Source organism: Aquila chrysaetos, chromosome 15 (genome assembly GCF_900496995.4).
Source record: "Aquila chrysaetos chrysaetos chromosome 15, bAquChr1.4, whole genome shotgun sequence".
Lineage (NCBI taxonomy): Eukaryota > Metazoa > Chordata > Aves > Accipitriformes > Accipitridae > Aquila > Aquila chrysaetos.
The window spans coordinates 29,029,912-29,055,678 of NC_044018.1; the positions used below are offsets into that span (position 1 = coordinate 29,029,912).

A 25,767-nucleotide genomic window follows, 5' to 3' on the forward strand; every position below is an offset into this window, starting at 1 on the left:
AGTTACGGCTGCCATCCTGATTTCACTCGAACCCCATCTACGTCACATTAGAAAAGTTGTTTAAAAAAATGTGATTTAACAGATAGAGGACACGATGCATAGCTGAGATTTTGTCGAGTAATATTTTGGCATCTTAAATTCACATTTCAGATTTTTTGTAGACACAACTGTGCAACTCTCCTGTCTATGACACCAAGTGAAAAGAGAAATTTCTCCTAAAGCACTGGGAATTCAGGATCCTTGTAGATATGCACTTGTTCACTCTCTGTAAATGTGTTACCTGACTGGGAGGTTTCTTATCTTTACTCCACCAGCAGCCAGATACTTGGGAAGAAAATGAAACTTGTAACACATCTGTCAATTAAACTGCACTTTGTTCCCAACAGCTGGAATTCAACTCACAACATGAAGCATAAGGACTGTGAATGCTATTTTTGTGCTCAGCTGGTGGTCATCTTTTTAATTCAATACCCCAAAGAATTTCATTTGCTGAAACCCTCTCCTCAACGCAGTACAGAAGAATAGATGGTAGCTTACATTAGTTTCCATACTAGCACTTATACTTCATCTTAAGGCAGTGAAAGAGATACAGGGTTATTTTCAGAAAACAAGAGTTACTGCTTCAAGATGTGTGTTAAAAGGAAAGGTGTTAAGGGGATCAGAGAGGACTTTAAAAAAAAAAAAAAATTAAAAAATTCAGTTTTCCACAGGAAATGTAGACATCTTGAGTCACTTCTGCCCCTGAATTCCAAGCATAGTTCCTCCACCTACTCAGAAATATTTCCAGAGTGATAATGTCACTGAACAGCAACTTGGCATAACTGAATCATATTCAAAATGTTCCAAATGAGAAGCCTGGATTTTTTTTTTTTTTTTTTTTATACTTGCTTTTGGGGCATTCACTAAGGACACTGATTCACAACTGGATGTGATGAAACATTTTAGAAGAATCCAAGCACTTGGGATTCTACAGTTCCTTTTTTTGCAATTCTTTGGACTTCAAGTCCTATCAAATTCCATAATTTTCTGCCACTTTTGACAGCATAAATTCCATTTATTTTAAATGCCCTTGCTATGCTTCAGAGTCAAATTTATTGCTAACACCTCTCTATTGTCTTTCTTCTTTTAATTCTCAAATTTATTCTCCCTACCAAGATGTTCTGCAGGGGAATTCCAGGGTGATCATGTGCTGATCTGTCCAGACCAACTGTTTCCCTTGTTCATGCTACGATCACTTATCAGCAAGCTGTCTTTGCTCTTTGATGTGGTCCTGCTTTTTCTCTCCTGGGCATTAGATCTTTTTAACAGAAGAAGGATGATGTTGAACTTCATTTTGCATAATAAGCTTTCAAAGTACTCAAATTTTCACAAATACACGCGCCCAACGTTCAGAACAACAGACCTTGCTAGGTGGTAGGATGGGAAGACTTTGCCTGCTTCATTATGCCCCCATCGTTAATAAGGCAAGCAAACAATTACAGAAAGAGAGCGTCACCAAGGAATACCATGTCTGCACAAGTTCTCTCACTGTTAACACCTTCTGGTAGCTCAACACATGGGCAGACCTCTTAGAAACAGTATTTTCAGTGGAGCAAAAGAGCCAAGGGCTGGAAAACCCTCCTTTGTCTCTGCAGGCTCATTAGGACCTGCAGGGCAGAAATTCCACAGTTGCACAGGAAACACTAGCGATACTTAACAGGCTCAAGGGTTTTATCCCTGTTTGGGAAACTTACAGATACCTGGGATTGAATCCTCATTAAATATATGATTCAGTTAGGACACTTCTCAGGAGAAAACATTACCCCAGCATTCTTCTAATTAACATTTTTTTCCAACCAGAAATAAGGAGGAGAGGATACATACAGCCACAATGAGGAAATCCAGCCAGCACCAGGCGTTAGTGAAGAACTTGACGAATCCATAAGCACACCATTTCAGCAACATTTCCAGGATGAAAATGTAAGTGAAGACCTTGTCCGCATACTCCAGGATGGTCCGGATGGTTTTTCTCTGTTCTATGTAAATATCCTCAAAAGCCTGGGAAATAACAAGGTACTCAAGTCATTCCATAGGATTTATTCCATAGTTCAATGTCATTATCCAGCAGCTTGTTCAAACCATACTGAGATGAGCAGTGGAATTACATTTCTTATACAGTGCACCTTATCTGCTGTAGTAGTTGCAACACTGCAACACCAAACCAAAAAAACATAAAAACCGCAAAAAAAAAGGAAACTCCTGAATAAGTAACACAAGAACTTCTCCGCCTTTTAGGGATCTGAGTACAAGCCTTTATATCTAAAATGTTCAGCTACTGGTATCACCACAGTAACACGCAGAAGCAAGTTTTCTCTGCAGCTCAGCACTCAGGACATCCAAAAGGGCCGAGTTCATTGGCAATCAGACTGTTAATTACTATGAAAGCTGTGCATGTAAAGAAAACCAGGCTACTGCTGTGGGATATGAATTGTTGTGGACTTCTGTCCTAAAATTCGTAACATGCTTGAACATGTTTGTTGTATAACCCTATCTACAAAATAGTGTACTGTGTGAAAACAAACATACATAGTGATTATTTGTATCTATTTAACACCACGAGGTCAAGAAGCTCTGCAAACATGAGAAAGTGAAGAAAAGGAAATATAAATATTCTTGTTCGGTAATGTGAAAATGAGACATAGATACAGTCTGATTTTTGCCCCAAATCCCCATGTTTCTAGTCATGCTACGATTAGAACCCAGATTTGCAGGCTTTTAGTCTTCATTATTAATTCAAACTAAACAAAAATCATTTAAAAAGGCTTTTGTCCAGTACCTACCACAACAGAGCTGTGTTATTTTCTGGGTAAGAATCATCATTGCTTGCTTTTTCACCAAATTTCCTATATACAGCTTTCCCAATTAGAAGTCCCCTAGCTTAACACCACTCGGCTACACGTATTTCTGTATTTTACTCACCAGAGCACCACTGCTCAGTAGGATCATAAAGATGATGAAAGTCTCAAACCAATTATGTTCCACAATCAGAAAACAAGTCTTCCTCAAGGTCCACCAAGACTTCCCCAGCCCTTCCTCAATATTGACCTGACAACACTTACAGCGCTGCATACAACCTGGAATGGGGATAGTGCACAAAGGAATATAAGCCCAAATTTTGTTAGGTAACAGATGATTTAATGTAAGAACATAAAACTGTCATTGTCTAGAAGCAGTTTTGATGCCAACAATATTAAACACACTGAATTTCAGTTAAAACTCTTGCATTCTTGAGGATTTTATGATTACTTTCACCACTTCTGTATCTGGGCACCTGAATTAACATCAACTTATGAACAGATTAAGCTCGTTATATTTGGTGAGGTATCCATGAATTTCACAGAAGAGGAATGGAAAACTTGCTGATAAAATAACCTTGAACCATTTAAAATATCTTTGCCATGGGAATACCTGTAATGGATCAGTTGCTGAAAGACATTGAGGCCAGCGACAGAAGGGAAAAAAAAAAAAACCAAAACCCACCCCCGACCAGAAGCCAGATTCTTCTGCTTCTAAGTACTCAAGGTGTCAGTTGTACAAAAGATCAACTTGCCCTATGCATAGGTCATGTACATCCTTGCAATGGCAACTATATCTCCAAGGCCTTCACTTTGCAAATTCTTCTAAACTAGTTCACTAGGGTCCAAGAAGGGTCTGAAAATAAGCTGACAACCAGCCCTGATCCAAACTAAGACCTAACCTTAAGGTAAGCTTACAGCTGACAGGTCCCCGAAACAGCTCGGAGGCTTCTTTCTACACTCCTAGTCAGCTTACCTTCTGTGAAGCATGCGTCTGGGTCCAGATACTCCTCTGGTGCCTCCACAGGGACTTCTTCCACTTCAGGCTTTATGTCAATGGTGCTACCTTCAGAGGAGCTGGTATCATCAAGTTTCTTGAACACAAAATAAAACCCAATCCAATCTATAATTAGTTCCCAACAAATATCAAACTTCATGATGACTCAGCGATTTGTTCACCAGATGTACTGTCATGAAAGTTGTTTCCTCACTTCACCTCACTAAGATCCTGACCCAGCTTGCATCTCACATTAACAGGACAGACAGTATTAAGTATTTATATTATATATATTTACAAGTATTTGTGGCTTTCCATAGAGCAACTAGCACAAGAAACTTCTGTCCTGAGGGCAAAAACAACATCATACTATAAACCGAAGTTTTGTGCTGGAACTATCTAGTTCTCCCTCCCAAGATGCTTCCAGGCACTCACAGGAGGGTCAAATGACTAGAATGAATTTTTAGCATTTCATCCTACCTCTTTGCTGCCATCAGGATCTGTATCACTGCTGAAATCTTCTGTGTTGAGATTTTCAAAATCCGATTCACCTACAGCAATAGGTACCCGGACAGTGAGATTGGGGTTATTAATGAAGGACATGTGATCTTCGTCTATTATGTACTTCTCCACACTGCTCCCAATTCCACTCGTCGTGCCATTCCCATTCTTCTGATAATCAATGTCTCTGTTGATATCAGCCCCTGTATGGTTAGCGATGCAGTTCACCTTCTTGTCATACAATTCATCCAAGGGTTTGACCTCATCTGCCTCTCTCTGCTTGAAATGAGCCTGCATGAACTCACGCACTTTTGCCTTGGTCCAGGCAATGCCTTTCTTGATACGAATAACAGAAATCTGCAAGTTGTTCATCTCCCCATCGTCATCTGTTGCTGCTAAGTTGTCTGCGCTGAAGGAGCTCAGCAGCAAGGCCAAGAACAGGTTCAGCACCTGAAAGAGAAGAGGTCACGCTTGGCAGAGCTGACACACGAGGGTTATTTTTCCAAAGCTGAATATGAGTATTTAGCCACCCAAGTCCTGCTGATGTTAACAGGGGCTGCAGAGCTAAGTCTCCAGACACCACACTGAGAACCAGCTCTGGTGCCCATAGACCTATCGAGGTACCCAGGACTCAAGGAACAAGACACTGATCCTGCAATGCGTTCCATGAACGGGGGAGCCCTGTGCAGCACACAACTCTGCTGGGGTTCCCAGGGATTCGGTGCAGGTAAAAGGGTCCCTGACATAGAGCCCTTTGCAGGATCCAGACCGCAGATGTTAAAAGAGAGGGATTTAAGCAGCAGCCATCCAAGGGATTTAAATTCAGCGTTACTGGTTTAGTCCCATCTCTAGCTCAAAGGAAATGGGCCAAATCTAGGCATTTTAGGCAATCACTCCCAGCTCTATTTCTTTGCCCACGTCTAGCAATAGTCCCCAAGACTTATTTTGTCAAAATCCCTTGGCAAGACAAGTCCTCTCAGAGAGAGCTCACAACACCACTTTGAAGACATGCAACTGTTCACACTACTTCCTCCTTGCTTACATTTTCCTCCATAGACTTTTCTTCATAAAATTTAAGACCAGAAGGAAACATCATGATCTAGTCTAACCTCCCACACAACAGGCCGTGCAATTTCACCAGCCGATTCTTGCACAAAACTGTACCTCATGATTGAGCTAGTGGGCAGATTTTGGAAGAAACTTCCAACCTGATTTTAACACTTTGGGACCTTCCCCTGTGTACCAAATTATTTCCTCTCCTGGCGTTTGAAAAGGCAGGTTTTGCTTCTTTTATGCCCCCAGGCAAGGTGTGCGTCTGTCCCCTTTGACTGAGGGTTTCATACCTCCAGCTTTTATTGCAAAGTGCTTGGATGCTTTATTTGTGGGCAGCTGTTTAAGGCCCTGATCAAGCAAAGCACATCCTTAATATTGTGCTACCAAAGTCAACAGGACTGGTCATATGTCAAAGGCCATGAAGGACCCCAAGAGAGCTGGAACAGACTCACAAATCATTACTCCTTAGTCCAGTCTCCCCACATTCTACCCCACCCAGAGGCAACCAATAAAGACCCTCAGTAACCATTTACTGACCACTAAATTTCCGATGACCATGACCATCATGAAGACAATCAAGCACATGGCCTGTCCTGCTACTTCCATACAATCCCACATGGTCTCAATCCATTCCCCACACAACACACGGAAGACAATAAGGAAGGAGTGGAAGAAATCGTGCATGTGCCAGCGGGGTAGCTCACACTCCGGATTGATCTTGCAGACACACTCCTTGTAGCTTTTGCCGAAGAGCTGCATGCCCACCACAGCAAAGATGAACACGATGATGGCTAGCACCAAGGTCAAGTTCCCCAAAGCACCCACTGAGTTACCGATGATTTTTATCAGCATGTTCAGAGTGGGCCAGGACTTGGCCAGTTTGAAGACTCTCAGCTACAAAAAAACCAACCAAACCAAAAAAACAAAACAGACAAATGACACTTAATTTAATTTCATCTTAAAGAAAGAGGAAAATCAGACAGAACCTCCTGAATGGCAACCGTCTTGTATTTTATGTAAACATAAGCCCATGCTTCTGCTACTGAAGTCAGTGGGAGTAGGAAATGCTTAACTTCTCTTTGAATTTGGCCTCCTGTATTTTGTGCTTAGTTATCCCCTACATGGTGATCTCCCTTTACAAAGGAAAAGTATGGAGCTTCCCTCTTGCTTTGCAAACTTTGCAACATTAAGGAAGTCAGGTGACTTATTTGAAGGGTGTGTGTCACAAAAAATTACTTTTCTCTTTCCTGAATCCTTCTCATCCTCCCCTGGAAAAAAGGACTTGTTTTCCTGGCATATCCAGAACACACAATCAAAGTTTAATTTCCAAAGGATCTCATTTGGAGACAGACTTTCTGAAGCTGGATATAAGCAGGAGCTTCGGAGTACTGCGCTCCTTGGAAAATCCAACCTCAGCTGTGGCTCTCTGTGCCCCAAAATCTAACCTTGCGGTTTTCATAATTTCATTTTCAAAAGCTTAACCACTGACAGCACAAGTTAAGGCACACGAAGGCTGTAGGTATTCAGCACTTTTATTATACTGTAACACACAACCTACCAAATTTGACACATGAAATAAGAGGTGCATTCTAACATGGACCATCTCCACCCATATTAAGTACTCTACACCAAGATACCTCCCAAGTCATCCTTCACTGCCTAAATGCAAAGAGCTGTTGCTCAGATCTCGTAAACAGCAGTTGTGAAGTAAGAAGAGACCACAAAAATTATACTACTCCATCTCTGTCCTCCCCCAAACTAGAAAAAAGTGTGTTTTGCCTTTTTTCCTGTAAAAAGCTTTCTAGTAGCTCCAAGTTAGTAACATTCAAAAAGAACTGGAATATGGAATACCAATCGGAAAGATCGCAGCACAGAAAGTCCTTCCACATCTGCTAGACTCAGTTCCATTAAACTGAGGGAGACAATAAATCCATCAAAGATGTTCCAGCCTTCTTGGAAATAATAGTAAGGATCCATGGCAATGAGCTTCAGGAACATTTCTGCTGTGAAAATTCCAGTGAAAACCTGGAGCAGTGAGGAGACAGACAAACAAAGAACAGGCAAAGATTCGCTTTTGTTCATTTTCTGATCTTCAGGCTAAACATTGAATGATGCAATTTGTCACACCAATTCAAACATGCAGCCTATGCAATGCCCTGTGCTTGTCTGCAGTAGTCTTTTCTCCTCCAACGCAGCACAAATATCATTGACCTACTCAGGCATACCAGGAACTAACAGATGGATTTTTAAGTAGTAACAAATTCTGACCAGAGAAGTGCACGCTTAGCAAACGTCTCTGAGTTGCCACAGACTGCAGTGAGGGCAAGCTCACATAGCTCAGTGTCCTCTAGAGTCTGGAATAGCAGTTCTTTCAGTCTAAGACTACATTAACAAGCAATGCATCCCAGTAGGAGCAGATCTGTAAGGAATATTTACCAATACTATCTTACCAGATTTCCTACGGAGAGCACGTGTTCAAACTCTGGGGTCATAGGATGGTGCTCCATTGCCATGAACAAAGTGTTCAGCACAATACAGATGGTGATGGCCAAGTCAACAAAAGGATCCATGACAATTAAGTTCACTATCTCCTTCAGCTTGATCCAGTACGGGTGGCATTCCCAGATCAAGAACGTGTTGGCAAATTTGTACCAGCAAGGGGGACACTTCCTCTGGGATTCTTCCAGCTCTACAGTTACAAACCAAAACAGCAACAGAGTTCAGTCTTCACCTCTAAGGTTGGTGGATCTGTCTGACGCTCAGCATGGGTAAAATACTGCCTGGTCTTGCCTGTCATGAACCCCTCTCGTGTCTCCCTGCTTGCACAACAGTTCAATATTCTTGGGCCAAAGATACATTTTGCCGTATGTACATACAACACTCAAAACAAAAGAACTCCGGGATGCTTGGCAATAGCTTAAGACAAAGACTTACTAAGCCATGAACCTTACGATCATGGCCAATCATGCAGATTGCCACACCAGGAGAGTTAGGTCAAGCCTTTGTACTGAGCTTCACCGACTTCTCCTTCGTCCCTACACAAGAGGTTACACACATCTGCACGAGGTTACCAGGAAGTGCAGTTCTAAACCTGTGCAACAGACCCGCGTGGATCTTCTGATTCAATCCAAATTCTTTTAAATGAAGGGATATATTTAACTCAGAACTGATCAAGGTAAACCAGTTTAAATCGAAGTTACAGTTTCTAAACTGTCTTTGGTGCCAGTTTTTAAATAACTTAAATGAATTCTGTGCTGAATGCAGACACGGTCTAAAAGAGGAAATATATGACATAATGCTGCAAAGGATTTTAAACAGGAATAACCTGATTAAGACTAACCACATCCATTTACAGAAATCAAACATGATGCCGTGTCCATTTTTTTTTACACTGGCTTATTTCAAGTGTTTAGGGGAAAAAAAATTATAAATCAGGAGTTCCCCCCCTCTATTCTTTGACTTGCAGTGGTTCCATTCAGGCTATACAGCTGTTCATGCTGAAGATTTTTTTTTTTATCGGCAGGGAAGGACCACTGTGCTCTCTTTTTCATTGGTTCTCTGGTTGCTTAGTATTTAGTTGCCTTGGAATTTCTAAAGTTAAAAAAGAGGCCCGTAGCACTGTAGCCTGTAGGCGTTTGCGCAGGAGGGAAGCAGCAGCAGAACCTCGCTCTGTTTCTAAGTATATTTAGTTTTCATACAATTTTATTGCAGGAGACAGCAAGAATTTGAGATCATCAACCTCATATGGCTGCTGTTCATAAATTCTTGCTGGGTCCCGCATAACATATTTGGAAATCTAATCTCTGTGTGCTGTCCATTTCAGAATTTCCGTCATGCAGAAGTCCCTTTCTCTTCTGACAGCTGTCACATTTCAGCTCTTAGCATAGCTCAAATCTCTCTCTCCCACAGACTGTAAGCCAAGGAGGGTCTCTCCAGTCCTTGGGAGATGGCAGAAGACAGAACACCTGTATCAGACATTGTCTTACTCCTATAATCTCCACACAGTGTATTCATTATTGTAAAATCACAACTCTTTGTTGTCCTTACCTCTGTATCTATATATTTCAGATGCAAAACCAAGTAAAATAAAGTCCAATAAATACTTCCATATCAATAATGACTCAAAAGCAGCAGGTTTAGGCAAAACCAATGCATGAATATGTACTACTTGAAAGCAGGGATAGCTAAATTCCGTATATCTGAAGGGCATGCACGTCCTGTGTCAGGTACCCAAGGCTCAAAACTGATCTCTGCTGTGCCGCACTTGCCCGAACAGACAGGGCCTGACCTGAGCTTGTACTCCCCCCCCACACCCCTCACCAGCTCCCTTATAGACCAGCTATCGCTCTAATCCCCTAAGCCACTAGGAAGCCATCTCATGAAGTTTAACATGACCATTTGGCATCCTCTTGGACAAACTGAGCAGACACGTGTGTCCATATCCGTATTTTGTGACCAGCCACACCTCTGGCCATGCAGAGGGACAGCGAGCACAGCTCCAGCACAGGGAATCTAGGGCAGATGTGGTGTGAGGAATTATCCTGTAACTGCCAGGTGTTGTCTTCCTACAGCACACCACGAGATGGCAATCGATACATACATACTGAAAAATACCAAAGGCACACCTCCAAGCCATACCTACCCTCAACAAGGGTATTTGTCAACCCGGTCATTACACTGTTGGTTCGATCCTTTCTTCCATAGGATGCATTCACCTGATCCATTGAGACCAAGAGAGACCCACCAGGTTTCTTTCTAATTTCGATTTCAGTAGTACCCTGCAAAATTCATATGATGATTAATACAAACTCTTACGTCTTCCCAGTATTTTACATACTCTCAGCCTAGAAATGTGGCACGTACGCCCAAGAGAGAAAAACATCTTTGTTCCTGCCATCCTTCTCACTTTCCTACATTATGTAAGTGGTCAAACCAAAACTCAAGCCCTCATTTCTGCTAGCACCAGTGCTTTGCAGCCTTAGACAAATTAAGGACTATATTTTAAAGAACATTTCTAATGAAGACTGCTATAGGACAAAGTAATTTACGCTCTGTACTACTACCAAACAGCACAGACGGGCAGTGACTCTTTTAACTGGGCCACTTTACAACCCGTCTGGTCAGTGTGAACTCCACCTCAGCCTCATTTGAGGCACCCAAATTAATAAGGGTTAAGAACTGAGCATTTGACAGTATCAACATTTATTTAAAAATCTGCATCTCAAAATTAGAATAAAAGAAGCTCGGTCACATCACTATCCGAGAACTAACGGGGACTTCTCCCACTCTAGCCCACTATGAAGCTGATTTTCTAACACAACAGGGATATGAAACCATGTCTCAATTTCACCCTGGTGAAGGATCACCTTGCTCCCCCTCAAGTCAAAGAGCTTGCACTTTTAAAGGCACCTCACAGTTTCCCTCCTAAGATTGCTCTAGAAATGCCAGTTTCTGTTAGGCCAAAACAATGGGGTTTTTTTTCCTCATTACAGGAATTTGCCACTGTCTGCTTGAGAACCTAGGTCTCTGCACAGCCCATGCAGCTCTCCCACCATGACAGTTAATTGCTTGTTGCATGTTGAACTCTCTCTACACATAGAGTTAGCAAAATAACTGCTAAGTAATACTTTCTCTTGTGCGCATGCATCATGCAGATTACTATTCCTACCACATTCATGCTGTGTCAGAAAGAGAATTAAATACTGAAGCAAAACATTGTATTAACATGCTAACTAGGGAAGAAAAAAAACAGGTAGCAACTGATGCTTAACATAACTAATTAAGGTCAAACAGGTTGCAAGAATTGAAATAACTAAAAAAAAATAGCTTGGAATTTATAGGCACAGTAACCAGACTTTTCTCGGAAACAATTGATGTAGGTATCTCTCAAATGATGTCGTTTCAATCTTACCCAGATTCTTTTATGCCCCACTAACTAATAATCTATTTTTTGAGCTTTGTTTCTCTCCTGCATTCTGAAACATTGATCCACTAAAAAGGTTACTCAATACCAATTCAGTCAACTAATTAGAAAAAGTCACAGTGAAGAAAAATTCAAAAATTAAAAAATAATATTTAAAAAAATCCTTCTTTTACTAAGAGCTTCCCTTGTGAAATTTAGTGACAGCTAAAAAATTGTTTGTACCTCCCTTTAAATCCCCAAATATTTTATTTTATTGTGGAGAACATTTGCAACAAACTTTGGTTGTTTCCCCATTCCCATGCTTTAAATAGCTCCTTATGAATTCGCCCTGACATATACCAAGGGTTCCTACTATTATTAGTCCTTTAATTAAGGACTCAATTCCAAGCCTTTTTTTCCCAGGAAGCCAGGTGGAGAAGGAGGTGGGTCATTAAATTTGAGAAGAAAAGGAAGGGGAAGTTAAAGCACAGGGTGTTTAATCCAATAAAGACTTTATCGTCTGCGGTCAGACAGACTGACTGTCATTCTGCCAGGGAGTCTGGTTCACTTGAAGGGCGGCATACAGGAGAGGAGAAGAGGACAGACCGCCATGCCTACGCTATCTACTCATTGACTTCCTTACACTGTCATTGGTAGCTGCCTTATCTATTTTCACCTCAGGCAGAAGGCGTCCCCCAGGCATGCTGGAAGGTGGACCACCGATGAGGGACACCACGCCGTTACAATCCACCGTGCTGTTCCTCTTCACGTTTCGGCGGAGGTTGGGGAAAATCCGCGAAGACCGGCTGCCCTGGCTGTAGCCACTGTAGCCGCTGTAGCTGCTCCTTCGATCGCGACCGCGGATGGGGATGAAAAGGGAGTCTCTCCTGCCTTCGCTTTCCTCCACTGTGCTGTGCTCGTCATCAGCAAACTCGTTCTCTGAACCTGGGTCACGAAATCGCCCTTTGTAGCTGAAGATGCTGCTCTTGCTATTGTGTCGGGAGAGAAAAGGGGAGCCTGGGATACTGAGGAGAGACTGGGAGGGAGAAAAGAAAGAACGATAACAGCGTGAATAGTATGGAAACAAAGCACTGCAGTGCTGTCAAGTGCTGCTAAACTGGTTTTGCTCCCTCACCAGGTCTACACAAACCATCACCACTTAGTTGTTGGCGATACTTTAAGAGTTGTTCACTCTTGGCTGGCTGGGCTATGTCAGTGAAGAAGTTATCTGGTTAGACCACTGCTCTCAGGAACAATTTATGCCAGGGTAAGTGTGTGCAAGGGCTGTAACTTTGCACCATTAAGTGTCCTCCTGACTGGCTGCAAGTTTAAGATAGTGGGCGGATTGCTTTGACATGCTAATCAGGATCTAAACTAGAATATTATCCTGACTACAAGCAAGCATAAACATTAGCAAAGGAAATGAAAACTACCTGGTTCATGATGGAAAATTTCCTTCCTAGCCTGTTATCGGGTAGCCTGAATGCTTTCCTCCTCATGCCATCCTCAGATTCAGACTTGAACACCTTTTCATTGTCACACTTCTCCTCTCCTTCTGACAGTTCCTTGTCCTTTCGTTTTTTCCTTCTGTTTCGACGCTCCTTGGCGCTCTTGGAACTGAGTTTGGAAATCTCTGAAGAGCTCCGAGACATCCTCCCCCCACCGTCATCTTCCACAGCATCTTCTGAGACTGTCCCTGCTGAAGTGACCATAGCAGCAGCCTGAGGGTGTAGGCAAGAGAAGGGAAAAATAAATTAGATATTACCATGATTAATACTCCATTTTCTGCTTTAAGAAAGAGTGTGGCTTAATGCATGTAAGTACAAGTCTTTGGGGCAGGATTAAGATGCTTATTCTTTCTCTTGGAAGAAACTTGCAGCCAGGACTTGTAAAAATTTTTATAGTCTACTGTTGCAGGTAGTAAAATCTCTCTCAGTCCGTCCCTCAGCTTTGTTTATAAGCATTTGATAAAGGAATGACAAAGATGTACTTGTCTGTTTTGCAAAGATATTCCCACACTTAACTAGGAACTCTGGGAACATTTACAATTTCCTTAATAGAAGGGAGTTTTCCAGTACAAAATAAACACAGCAAGCTTGCATATAATTCAGGAAAAACCAGCAGCGGCAGGGAAGAGATAGTGCACAATGTCAACCCCGGTCAACAGGGGATGTGATGCCAGGGCAAGTCAGCCATGGCATTGCTGCATTTTTTTATTATACATCATTGCTCTGTAATAACAGGCAAATAAATCTTAAAATATGTAAATGCATCAAAAAATATACAATCTAACCACTCACCTGTGCTTCTTCCTGCTGCTTTTTCAATTGTTCTAACATGGCCTTAAATTCTGCCTCCTTCTGTTCTGCCTCCTCCAATGTGGCCTGGTTCTGCTCTTCATAAGCCATAGCTACCACAGCCAAAATTAGGTTAACCAGATAGAACGATCCCACAAAGATCACCAAGACAAAGAAGATCATGTAGGTTTTTCCTGCTGCTCGTAAGGTCTGGAAGTAGAAAAGAACAGTAGAGGGAAGAGAAAAGGAAAGGGGAAAGCAATTTCAGAGTGACACCTGATACGTGAACTGATCCCAAGTTTCTTGACCTGAATGCTTCTAAGAAAATATAGCGGTGCTGAATATTTAACATCTCAGCACTTCCGCTGCAAAGCACTAAGACACTGCACATTCATTAGCCATAAACACAAAAGGTGACATCCTTCTTCTTCTCTTAAGGGAACATCGAACGGATGCAGACTGAAAATGATTCAGAAGTACAGTGTGAAACTCAATGCTTAGACAGCCTTAAAACAAAACAAAATAGAAGAAAAGCCATTTCAGCAAGATCCCCAAACCATCTTCAGATTACCAGAAAACACTCTGCCCTCCAAAGCGCCTAAGCATCTCCTGTGAGCAGAGCTGAACTGCTCACGGTCTGCTGCAGCAGGCGGCCAGGTTTTCCCAGAATTAATTCACAGTTCAGCTGTACACACACTGAGGACCTACCACCCCTTCTGGACTTAGAAGTACAACAGCCACTTACAGGTAATGTCCCCTTCCTCCTCAACACACAATATCTCATTGTGCAGCTTTATTTATAGTTACTCTTTCAGACAGGAGGAATAAAATAAAGCTTGTCACGTTTTCCTTCCCTGTATTGTCCCCAAATTCTCATCTTGTGTAACACCGAAGCAAAGTGTTTACTTACTAATTGATACAAGTTTTCCCAAAAGTCCTGAGTCATAAGGCGAAATAAAGCCAGAAAAGCCCAGCTGAAAGTGTCAAAGCTTGTGTAACCATAGTTCGGGTTCCGTCCTGCTTTCATGCACGTGTAACCCTCCGGGCATTGACTGTGAAGAAGATGACAGCCATTTCAGGGCATCAAGGCAGTAAAAGGGATAGAGCAAGTTGACAACATGCACATTATCCATGCTTAATGGAGATTTTCACAACTCTTGTAACAAATGGCATGCATTTTGCTTTCTGTGTCGAGTGAGAACAGCAGACAAGGAGACTGACAGGATTTCAGAAAAGCTCTGTTATCTTTGTCCTATGGAAACAAGATGCGGCAATGTGAGGCTTTTCACCCAAGGAGAGCCAAAAGGACTAGCTTTTGCCATAAGTGTCTTTAGAGCTGAAGGACTGGGTGAAAAACCAATTGGAAGTAATAGCACATGGAAAGTTTCCATTTCTGAACCTCCATCCCCTACTTCTGTGATGATTCTCATGATTGGATTCAGAGGGAAATAATGCCACTAGTAATCATCATTACAGGTACCTGCCTCCTGAGAGGACATGAAGGATGTCAGCTTACCTTATATTAGTCAAACAGACAGGAACAATGGATTAATAATTACATTAAGAAACGTGAAATTTTTTACATGTGAAATAACACCAGAACCAACAAAGGAAGCAACAGGAAATATTCCAAAGGTTTTGCCATCATTAGCCAACATCAACAGTAATTAGAGTCTCCACTTTTAATAAAGCTCAACACTCACCCTGCATCTGAGCTGTTACCACAGAGCAAAGGATCAGGGGCGCCAGGAATTATGTAAAAATTTGCTGAAGAAGATGAAAAAGAAAAGATTACATGCACACACATATGGAGTTAGAGGATTTAACATACTATAGCACTATAAAAACCTTCACTTAAGAGCCCTCTAGACCCCTACTGATAAATTTATCAGTAAACTAACTCAGCTTTAAATAACATTAGCCCCACTAACCATGCCTGAGTTTAAACACCTTTCTGGAAGTCAGTACAGCATTTTGAATAAAGATTTTAAACTAGCTGACTGCACAGTAGAGAAGCTCAAAGTGAGAAGGGAAGAAGAAATTAAGTTACAAAAACTTGGAGGCTGGTTCCTTGATCATCCGCAGCATCATTTACAGCTCTGAAATCCTGCCAGCGTGGAAGGATGCTGCAAAGCAGAAACAGGTACCAACAACTACATGTGCATTCTCCGAAGAACTCAGCAAAACTAAGTGAAGGACCTGACATTCAGCCCAGGGATTTAAATGGGCAGAGAGTTACTTCCCATTCACCATAGTTAATCCATTTTTAATCGGAAACAAAGCAGAAAAAAAAGGCTTTTTTGACAAAATATTCAGCTAAAAGAGCACAGCCAAGACCTTCTAAAGGATGAACCCAACTAGAAACACCTTAACAAGGCCAGGTTTCTAAAAACTGAAAAATATCTGAGTAAGGGGTTTTTACTGCGCAAAGCTGAACACACCACATTATAAGCCATGTCAGAAATCCTGGTCAGCAGCATTAAGCCAAATAAGAAGGTTTTAGGGAGTATCACTGCAGAAATACCTACACATATTGTTGGTGTATTCCTCCCAGTCAAAGCCCTTAGAGCCGTTATCCAGGAAAGTCTCATTCACATTAATTGGCCATATCACACACTTGTTCCTTAAATTGCCCATAAACAGCTGCAACCCGATCAGAGCAAAGACACTGAGACAAAATACTGTCAAGATCATTACATCTGACAGCTTCTTCACAGACTGAATTAGGGCACCCACAATGGTCTTCAAGCCTGCGGAGAAGAAAACAAGACTAGAAATCACTCCTGTAGAATGAAAAGACATTGAAAATTCAAATACATACAGTACCTTATAACTGCTATATGGTGGCAAAAGATTGTTGCTATAAAATGGCTGGGTTCCTGGGAATCACCACTCGCATTTAGGTTTTTCCACACAGTACAATAAAGGTGATGAATGCACCAAGCTCACCGGTTTCAATGGTGAACTAGCAACAGTTAGAACAAAACAAAATACCAACGTTCATCCCTGAGAATATCTGAGCCTTGCAGCAGAGGATGCAAAGCATACGCGGGAGTCATTGCCATGAAAGCAGGGTTTGTCTAAACAAAGATGTTAAATTAAGATACACTGCTACAAACCTCTCCATGGACACGTTTAGTTGTGTTTAAGCCTGGCTTATTGGCACAAACTACGACAACTTACAAAGATCAAATACCTTTTGAACTGTCTACATCTTAAGTTTCTACTGCTTAACTAAACTGTTTCAGCACTTCTCCTTTCCTTGCAGGAGCTGAATCTTTCATTCAGGTCATGGGTTTTGTTACAGGTAGGGCAGGATTTCATCCAGAGTGCTGGCTCCTCGGGTTTTACCAAGGCTGTCAGGATCGTTAATAGGGAAGGCTCAATAATAAAAGTAAGCTCAGGCATAAGCCAAGAATACTGCCGGTTTTCCAAACCAGTCTGGTCTGTAAGAGGAACCATCCATGAACTGGGGGAAGAATGCAGCACTAATGCATTCAGGAGACAGATCTAAACAAGCAAGAATTTTGGATGCAGAAACAATACAGTATTATGGCCCTTTAATCAACCTTTCTGATGTTAAGTAGGATGATCTTGCATTTAGAAATGAGTAGTGAAGGAGGCTGAAGGGAGGAAGGAGAGGGGAAAAATATTAAAAATCACAGCTCCAGCTGAATTCGGGGCCAGTCAGATCCAAGTCTCTGGCTGAGGCCAAGTGAGCATTCTGCAAAAAACTTTTGACAAGAAACCTTTCTATACCAGCAGAGGTTTGATCCATATCAGCAACATAAAGATTCAAAAATAATACATAAATAAAAAGGAATTCTTATGGAGGAATAATTTTTTAAAATGTCTTTTACTTCAATCTTCAAAACTTTTAATCAATGCCAAAGCCCTACTCCAACACAAAGCAGTTTTTTTGCTGTTAGTTCTGGCAGACAAATAACCATTACAACACTTGTTTGCATGCTCATCTCCATTGCTCAAATATGCACCACTCTGCACATGCAGCCATTTACACCAGCATTTGTGTTTCTAGTTTGTATGTTGCTCTCTCATAGGCATATAAGGAGAATTGGGTTTGGAACCAAGATGATAAACTGGCAGCAAGAGTGTTCCCAGTCCAGTCACAGGACAAATACAACAACTTTCAGCTGAAGCAATCGCCGCCTTGTACTGCAGATCCAGATCACCCCTGGGTCCTACCTAATGTAGGTGTGTCACAGGCTGGCAATGCATGGAGGCTGATGGCATTAGTCAATTAAAATACCAATAACTCAAGTGCCAATAAAAAAATACCTTCAGATCACCACAGAGTTTAATATGGTCTACCAAGCCATAAGATGAAAGCAATATTTTGATGTTTTAGCACATAGGTGCCACAGTCTACTCCTGTCACACAAATCCATACAGACCCTCCACCTGCATGGGATTTTGTCCAGTGGCATGTCATGTTCTGGTAATATTTCCCATTTTTATCTTGTCTAAAAACCACACTGAGGGTAATTCCAACTATTGATAGAAGTTGTAGTTAGCACTCATAGTGATACTAAGATGAGTTTCTCATTAGCTCAGTGCAGTGTTATAAGTTCCCATTCCATTACACGCACTGAAGCAGAAGGGGAACCCCTTTATATTTTAAGTGTATTCTAAATATCACTTCTTCCCCAAGACATGATAGCACTAAAACCCATAAACAGCACCCTATGCCTAAGTTCATATTAAATAACCCAAAAGGCTAATTACACAAATGCCTTACATTCCTCATATTGTTAGTCACAAAATCAAGAGGGGAGCAAGGTTTGCACTTTACCTACATGCTGCAGAACCACAGCTGGGGCAATCCTATCCCAGAGCCTAACTGATACAAATAACCAAAGTTTTGCCATTTACAGTTCCAGCTGCGGATGTGTTCAGTGTGCCTGACATTCAAACAGAATCCCCTTTGGCTGTGTGCAGCAAATCATCCCTTTAGGAAAAAGTACGGCTGCACTGAACTTTGAAGAGCTCAGATCCACCCCCCTTGCTGTCATTTGAAATAAAAGGAAAACTCCATTAGTTTTGGGTAGTATGGAGAGAATGATACAAAACCGAACTGTTCTGCTCCTTTCCATAGGAAGACAAGGCATGCTGTCACACATTCAGTAACCAGCTCATTAAGGTTGCATCATCTTCACTTTGCTACAATTATGAAAGCAAAACACATACAAAACTTATTTTAACATTGATGCTTTTCTTTGAGCAAGCCAGTTAATACCTGTCGCAGGCTGATAGAATCACAACTGCACTTCAGATCCGTATAGTGCACTGCTAACAGCAATTACCAAATATCTTTTGCTCTTTGTATGTGCACTGCCAAACATTAAGGAAGGCTAAGTAAGAACATTATTCTAGCATACTCTCATTCGGTGCAAAGAAAGCTGGTGCCACTTAAGAACATCATGCACAACAGCCATGTACATCTGATGGGTTTAGCAGTCTGGAATGGGGACAAAAGTGATGGGCCCCTACAATTCCATAGTCTCTTTTCTGGCAAACATATATGCAAGTGTAGCCTGAGAAAGCAAAAGAATCATCAGTTAATGCATTAAGAAACAAAACACAAAGAAATAGAAGAGCAACACTTATCAGGTAACTATTTAGGGTGCCTACCTTGAGACAGGTCAAGCACCTGAAAACTGGAAAACTACAGATGCTTCAGTGCCTATGAAAATTGAGTCTTGAGCTTGACCTTAAAATTACGGATGCTTTTGAGAAACCATCTGCATGAGACTTTTCTATATAAGAATTCAGGATCAGAATCATATTCTCAGTCCATAATGCTTCCGTGGTCTCTTACAATAAAGGAAGGGCCATTGCTTACCCTTTGACACCTAGATTGAGTTAAGAGTCTAGAAGTAGCTTTTTAAGTGATAGTCCTGCAAAGTCCCGCTCCGGGGGTGGCATATGAAATGGGCAGGTCTATGAATTGGGACTTCTGGCTTACTGAAAGTGCAGTCAGTACTTTGGGCCACACACTTGCATTAATAGCTGACAACCGGTTCCAGTACACCATACAAATCCAAAAGCTGGTCATGCCAATGCTCCATTTAGCTTAGTCTATATCTAAATGGCAGCATCAATCCTTTCTGAAGATGGGGAAGCAAGCTTGCTGTCATTACCTAGAAGACAACCTGCCCCAGATCCCATCTGACTCCAAGTAACTGAAGTAGCCTCACGCAGAAAGGTTTTAATCTTGGTTGGGTTCTGCTCACTTGCTTTACAAACTTATTCCTAAAAACTGCTCTAGAAACACTGAGGATAGTGGGATGACATGCTGAGCAAGAAACCGTTCAACCTGAGGAGGAAGGGAGTGCCTGATCCTTTATTCATGTGAAACTTTAGGCCTGGCTTTCATTTCAGAGATTGGATAGCCACATGTGTAGACAGGGTTAAAGAAGTACGGAACAGCAGACTGTTCATCCCATAATTTGATGGCCCAGAAGCCTTAATTTCAAACTACTCTTTTTTTTTTTTACAGACTGCAAAGCCCATCAAAAATATCCCAGTGCCATTTCTGAGGAATAAGCAATGCAGGACAGGAGGGGAGATACGGAAAAGAGATACACGCAAGACCAGCCTTTAATGCTTAACGGTTCTCACCTGGAATAACAGAGATAGTTTTCAAAGCTCGGAGAACTCTGAAAGTTCTCAATGCTGAGACATTCCCAAGGTCCACAAACTCTGTGACATATCTGCAATGAGGGAGGTCACACACAAAAAACACAATGACAATACACACACCAAAATAAAACAACAACTACAGACAAAGCAATACATCACTCACAGGGGCCTGTACCCAACAGCTAACACCAACCGGAGGCCGCCTTACCTGGAATTACAGAAATAGTTTTCAAAGCTCTCAGAACCCTGAAAGTGCGCAGAGCTGAAACATTGCCTAGGTTTACAAACTCTGTTATATACCTGCAGAATTAAACCAGAGTTAATGGCACCGTTGGGGTCACCTTCCTTTTCATATAGTTGTCTGTTTGTAGGAAACAGCTTGTAATTTAAAATGCTTTAGAACTGGCATTTAAAAGAGAGAGACAGAAAATTTCAGAGCCAAAACACAGTTTAAGTCTCTCCATACTGCAACCAGCTTGTCCAGGTGCACGGTTAGATACTTGCATTCTCGCCTATATAGTACTTGAAAATTTAACGCTATCTCTCCGGAAGAAGGTAACTGTAAAAACTGTCAAATATGTGAGGAGACTTGGTGACATCACCTCAGTTCAGTGGTTTCAGGTATATTCACTTCACTTCATGTTTTTAATAAAGCATGATCATCTTTTGCTTTGATTAGTGTCCTTCATTTTAATCCTTTATGCTTTACTACCTGTTTGTGAGCCACAGGTAGGTATGATTATCCCCATTTTACAAGGGGATAAACCTGAGATACACAGAGGATAAGAGGCTTACTGCAAAGTTAACGGAGTTAGATTTTATCACAACTTTGAACAGAATATTTCCTCTGTGCTGTCTGGGGAGAAACATGGTATGAAAAGGCAAAGAAATGCACAATTCTTCCTGGTGCAGAAAGGCCACCACAAGTGCTTCATAAAACTTAGACCCTGTTAGTGGGATTTAAATAACACACAGGGTTGCTCTAGCCCTTGACACAAAAGAGGATTGTATTTGAAGCCTACAGGCAACCTCACTGGAAACAAGGAGGTTACAGAGTTAGATCAGCTAGAGATTTAGCATATTTATTTAAGACCAATGCATTGGGCCTTTTAAAGCTGGCATGCTGTTACTTGTTAATTGATCAAGAAAGAAAGGAAAGAACCAATTCACAGGTTGAATCCGATCTGTGTGCACAGAACTGGGAGCCTCACCCACACAGGCGTGTTTACACTGTGCACAGCAGATCCCCATCTATTCTGAAGTAAAACTAAAGTTTCAGTGAGGTATCGGTTATTTTGCTTTTTGTGTACAATGTTCAACTCTTTGCATATAATTTAAATACACAACTAAAAGGCAAGTAGAAAAAGCAGAAACTCCAGAAAATCAACAACCTTGGGTGCAGAATCCAGCCCAAAAAAATGCATTTTATACGATGAAAGCATTTTACTATGATTAAATTCAAGTGCTCTGAACCCTTGAAAATCAGGCTCCTGAGCCTTCCTACATGATCCCTCAGTTTTCATCGGCTGTTGTTGACTATGGGAGCCCAGACATGCACACATGCAATATTCCAAAATAAATGTAAAAGGGAAAAAAAAAAAAAAAAAAATCTCTTCCACCAGCAACTCAGACTACTGGCGACATATGCCTGATTTTCACCAGCGGTACTAAGCCTAAGCAACGATCAACGCAGGCCAATAAGGAAAAAACCAGAAATCTAGCGTGCATCTCCTGGTTCAGCTGTGAATTCAGACATCCCCATGAACTCCTCATTATCAGACCAATGTAAGCTGATCTGGCACAAGAGAAAAGAATGAGGAAGGAAAATAAAGCGTCTCCTTTTCTGACACTGCACCTTCATCAGAAATGGGTTAGTAACTGTTCAACCTTAAGTTGCATCCCAGGAAATTTTAACATGCAAGCCCAAGGAAGGAAGGAGTGGTAGAAACGAGAATTTAAAGAAGTTTGGGGCCTAGTCCTATGTTTAACAGAACAAGCTGCCACTCTGGCACGTGAGCAATCTAAAATGCTAGGCACTATTATAAAGTCTTATATTAATAAAGGCAGTTTTCAGAAAATCATATTTTTTGTAGCAGCAACTCCACTAACCCCATGGAGTTGCATTTTAGATCTGACTCCGTGTCAGGCTAAAGCTTTCTTTTGAAAAATCAAGAAAGAAATCTCTCAGGGATTCACTTAAGTTTTCCTTGATTTCTTTTTTTTCTTGATTTATTTCTTCCTTACAAACCCACCCTCTTCCTAAGGTCTCATTCCCTCCCGCATGTCACAAATACCTGAAATAATCTGAAAACACAACTTACGCCATCATGATCACACTGAAATCTAGCCAGTTCCATGGATCACGTAGGAAAGTAAAGCCATCTATACAGAAACCTCTTGCAATAATTTTCACAAGTGATTCAAATGTATAAATACCAGTGAATGTATACCTGTTATGAGGAAGAAAGAAAGCTGCACTGAGAAGTTTGTAGAAATGTCATTTTAGTAATGAAAAAAGATGAATTACAAACACTTTTGTCTAAACAAAGTGGATATAAAAGACAACTTGTATTCATGCTAACTTAAACATGAGTAGGAACAGATTTTGCAATAGAAGAAAAACAACATTCTGTGAGATTCTTAAAAACACAAGAAGCATTACTTACTCCACATTCTTCGACCATTCAGGTGGGTTACTAAAAGTCATGAATACACAGTTGGTCAAAATAGTGCACATAATGATCATGCTAAATACTGTAGAACAAAGTCAAGGATCAAAGGGATACTAGTGTGACTCTTTACATCACCTTATGGCTCCCTAAAGATCACTGTGCTGCAATAAAAGTCAACAACAATTTCCAGTCTATTCTCTGTGGACTACAAATAAGAGCCAAGATGCTTCCAGCAGTCATGGGAAATAAGAGCGGGGTGACCATATATAAAGAGTATTCTTACGTCACCATTCCATTTATTTTATATTTTCTAGTATGTCTTAGCAATTCAAAAATCACATGCCTAAATGAAAATGTCTCCCCAAATAATTCCACCTGTTCAGTCACATAAAAATACATTGTCTGCTAACATATCCAACCGGAAAGCAGCGTTGCAATCCATGGACACCTAGGATTTAGCTTGGAGAAAATCTTACGAATCTTTCCAAACATCTCTGCTCCCTCTGTGCATTCAGGATCTTGTGTGTCACGTTTGCAGATGGAAGGTGCTGGACTAACTGATTTGAGGAGTGTTGCAGGGACAGCACAATTTCAGAATTAGAAGTTGGAGTGGATTTTAACTACTGAATTATTAGCAAAATGGTGAAATCCAGGGTCAGATTCAAAGCTGGTTTGACTTCCAGAACTGTTTAAGCAGACTTAAATGGATCTTAGATCAAGGCCCAAGATCCACTGCCAGCATCTCGGCCTCAACCTGACAGATCTGCATCTCTCAGCTGCATCCCCCCAGCACATACAGAGGGGAGGAAAGTCTACAAGAAGCAACAGATAAGCCAAAGAAAACATTCCCAGCCTCAGATCCCAAGTTAACTTTGAAAAGATGGAAAAGCTTTTTCTTCATACGAGATGCAGGAAGTAAGTATATAGAAGCCTCTAAAGCAACAAATGAATTTATTTCCGTTTTACAGTCACTTTTAAAAAATAAATAAATAAACAGGGCAAAGCAGCTCATTCAATATACCACTTTATTTTTTTTCCTCTCCTAATAACACATGCAGATGATGCTTCTGAAGCTATCAGAGCTGTCTGAAGCCCTGCAGTGGAACATTTTGGAATAGCCTTGCCATTAGCAGGAAGTTTGAGAGATGCCAAAAGAGCAAGAAACTAGTCAGGGTCTAATTACATATAAGGTATCTTTGGCTCCTTCTCCAGATGCTATTTTTTTTTAAACATTTTAGCAGCTAGTTAAAGCTCAACTCCTCTTCATGTGAAGTATAACCTGAAATCATATCTATTCCAAAACTTATCAATGTCTGTGCACTGATGGAAGAATGGACACAGATAGATACAATTTAGCAGGGAAAATAAATGAAAAGTTTACTTGATTGGATGTGTCTAAAGGACCATGCTTTTTCATTCAAAAAAGCATGTTTTAATGTATGCTCTGAGGCCAGTCCAACTTCAGCAGGTGCAGAACTGTAATTCATATACACTATTTGAACTGAGTAATAAGACAGTATGTAAGAGATTTTTCAATGAATATACAAAGGCAAGAATAACTCAATAATAAAAAGGATATGAATGTATCAAAATTTTAATAGCTATTCTTCTAAACAGATTAAAAGGACTTAAAATGTACAAGGCAGGTGTGGCACTAAATCGGAAGAGTGTTTTCCCTCTGTTTAGTACTACAAAGGTCTGTAGAGAAACAAAGAGAGAGAGAGACAGAGAGAGTTAATGCATGAAAATCAAAGCATGAATTGTACTAAAAGACGAACAACTTCCATGGTAAAAAATAGCATTTTTTGCTTTTTTAAAGAATAATCTCCTTTATGAAGCTCCCATTAGGGTAAAACATACCTCCCAGTACATCATGAATAATTCCACTCCAAACCATCCATTTTACTAGACACCTCAGAGCAGAAGCAAAATCTCCCATCCAAGAGTGCATATCTTCATCACGCAAGTGTAGAAACACTATTATCTCTATCTAACAGTTAAGAACCGAGGCCCAAAGCAACTAAGGACCACAAATTCAGGAGCACAACTGGCAGCTGAACCCAGACTTCACGCCATCGCCCAGTGCACAAGACCATCTTTATGGCACAGTGTTCATGTAGCCTGTGCCTCTTTCCCAAACCTTGCTAACAGCTACCACAACGAATCATGTTTTTACAAGACAGCACCTCACCTGCAAAGAAAGATTGACAGGTAAGCAGAAAGAAAATGTCATGGTAGAGTCCCCCAGCCCAGCAGACACAAGTCAGATACCCATCGTCCCCACTCATTGGCAATTTTGAGCACATTCCGTGTTGGTGCACCAACTCCAGGCAGACTCATGTGCTCTCATTGCCTTTAATTAGCAAGATGTTAAGGTTCGCTACTTTATACAGAACCTGTGGAATGAATCATGTAAACGTGAGGCAGCATCGATCTCATCTCTCCATCTCCAGCCCTAAAATACAGACCCGCTATTTCATCTCCCCACTAGCGAACATGCATATCAAAAAGCACTGGGAGAATCACACGGAGCCATCTGGCGAGGCAAAATTAGAACTGTGGTTGCTTAATACCAGCACAGTCAATGCACCTACCACTCGACTTGAAGGAATAAAAGCAATTTGTGTGCACTGAAAAGCCAAAGCCCTTTCCCCGGCACCATTTTCCCATTTTACATTCCCTCCGGGATGCTGCAGCATCAGCGAGGCAGGACGAACCCCAGACTGCTGCAGGGGGATAGAGCAAAGCTGGACTCACTGCAGGCTCGCTCCCCGGCACCAGCCCACCGTTTGGCACAGACCCGAGCCTCCCGGAGTCCAACACAAGGGAATCCACAAGGGCTTTCTGC

General features: G+C 41.3%; 1 protein-coding gene across 9 annotated transcripts in view; it reads right to left on the minus strand.

Annotated features, from left to right (window-relative positions):
- Positions 1 to 25,767, minus strand: part of SCN8A (sodium voltage-gated channel alpha subunit 8) — a 61,891-nt gene that overhangs the window by 18,029 nt on the left and 18,095 nt on the right. For 4 of the 9 annotated variants that reach the window (XM_030037171.1, XM_030037173.2, XM_030037174.2 and 1 more), the window contains 18 exons: positions 24,499 to 24,617; positions 22,914 to 23,003; positions 22,569 to 22,697; positions 20,227 to 20,318; positions 16,113 to 16,334; positions 15,288 to 15,351; positions 14,495 to 14,636; positions 13,588 to 13,794; positions 12,721 to 13,008; positions 11,931 to 12,323; positions 10,028 to 10,163; positions 7,836 to 8,074; positions 7,237 to 7,410; positions 5,923 to 6,279; positions 4,312 to 4,782; positions 3,811 to 3,928; positions 2,959 to 3,113; positions 1,864 to 2,037 (listed from right to left, as the gene is read on the minus strand). In XM_030037171.1, the coding sequence (XP_029893031.1) occupies positions 1,864 to 2,037; positions 2,959 to 3,113; positions 3,811 to 3,928; positions 4,312 to 4,782; positions 5,923 to 6,279; positions 7,237 to 7,410; positions 7,836 to 8,074; positions 10,028 to 10,163; positions 11,931 to 12,323; positions 12,721 to 13,008; positions 13,588 to 13,794; positions 14,495 to 14,636; positions 15,288 to 15,351; positions 16,113 to 16,334; positions 20,227 to 20,318; positions 22,569 to 22,697; positions 22,914 to 23,003; positions 24,499 to 24,617 (3,570 nt within the window). Of the gene's footprint in view, positions 1 to 1,863; positions 2,038 to 2,958; positions 3,114 to 3,810; positions 3,929 to 4,311; positions 4,783 to 5,922; positions 6,280 to 7,236; positions 7,411 to 7,835; positions 8,075 to 10,027; positions 10,164 to 11,930; positions 12,324 to 12,720; positions 13,009 to 13,587; positions 13,795 to 14,494; positions 14,637 to 15,287; positions 15,352 to 16,112; positions 16,335 to 18,983; positions 18,999 to 20,226; positions 20,319 to 20,455; positions 20,548 to 22,568; positions 22,698 to 22,913; positions 23,004 to 24,498; positions 24,618 to 25,767 lie in introns of those variants that run through there. The other 5 variants (XM_030037175.2, XM_030037176.2, XM_030037172.1 and 2 more) reach the window with 5 other exon arrangements.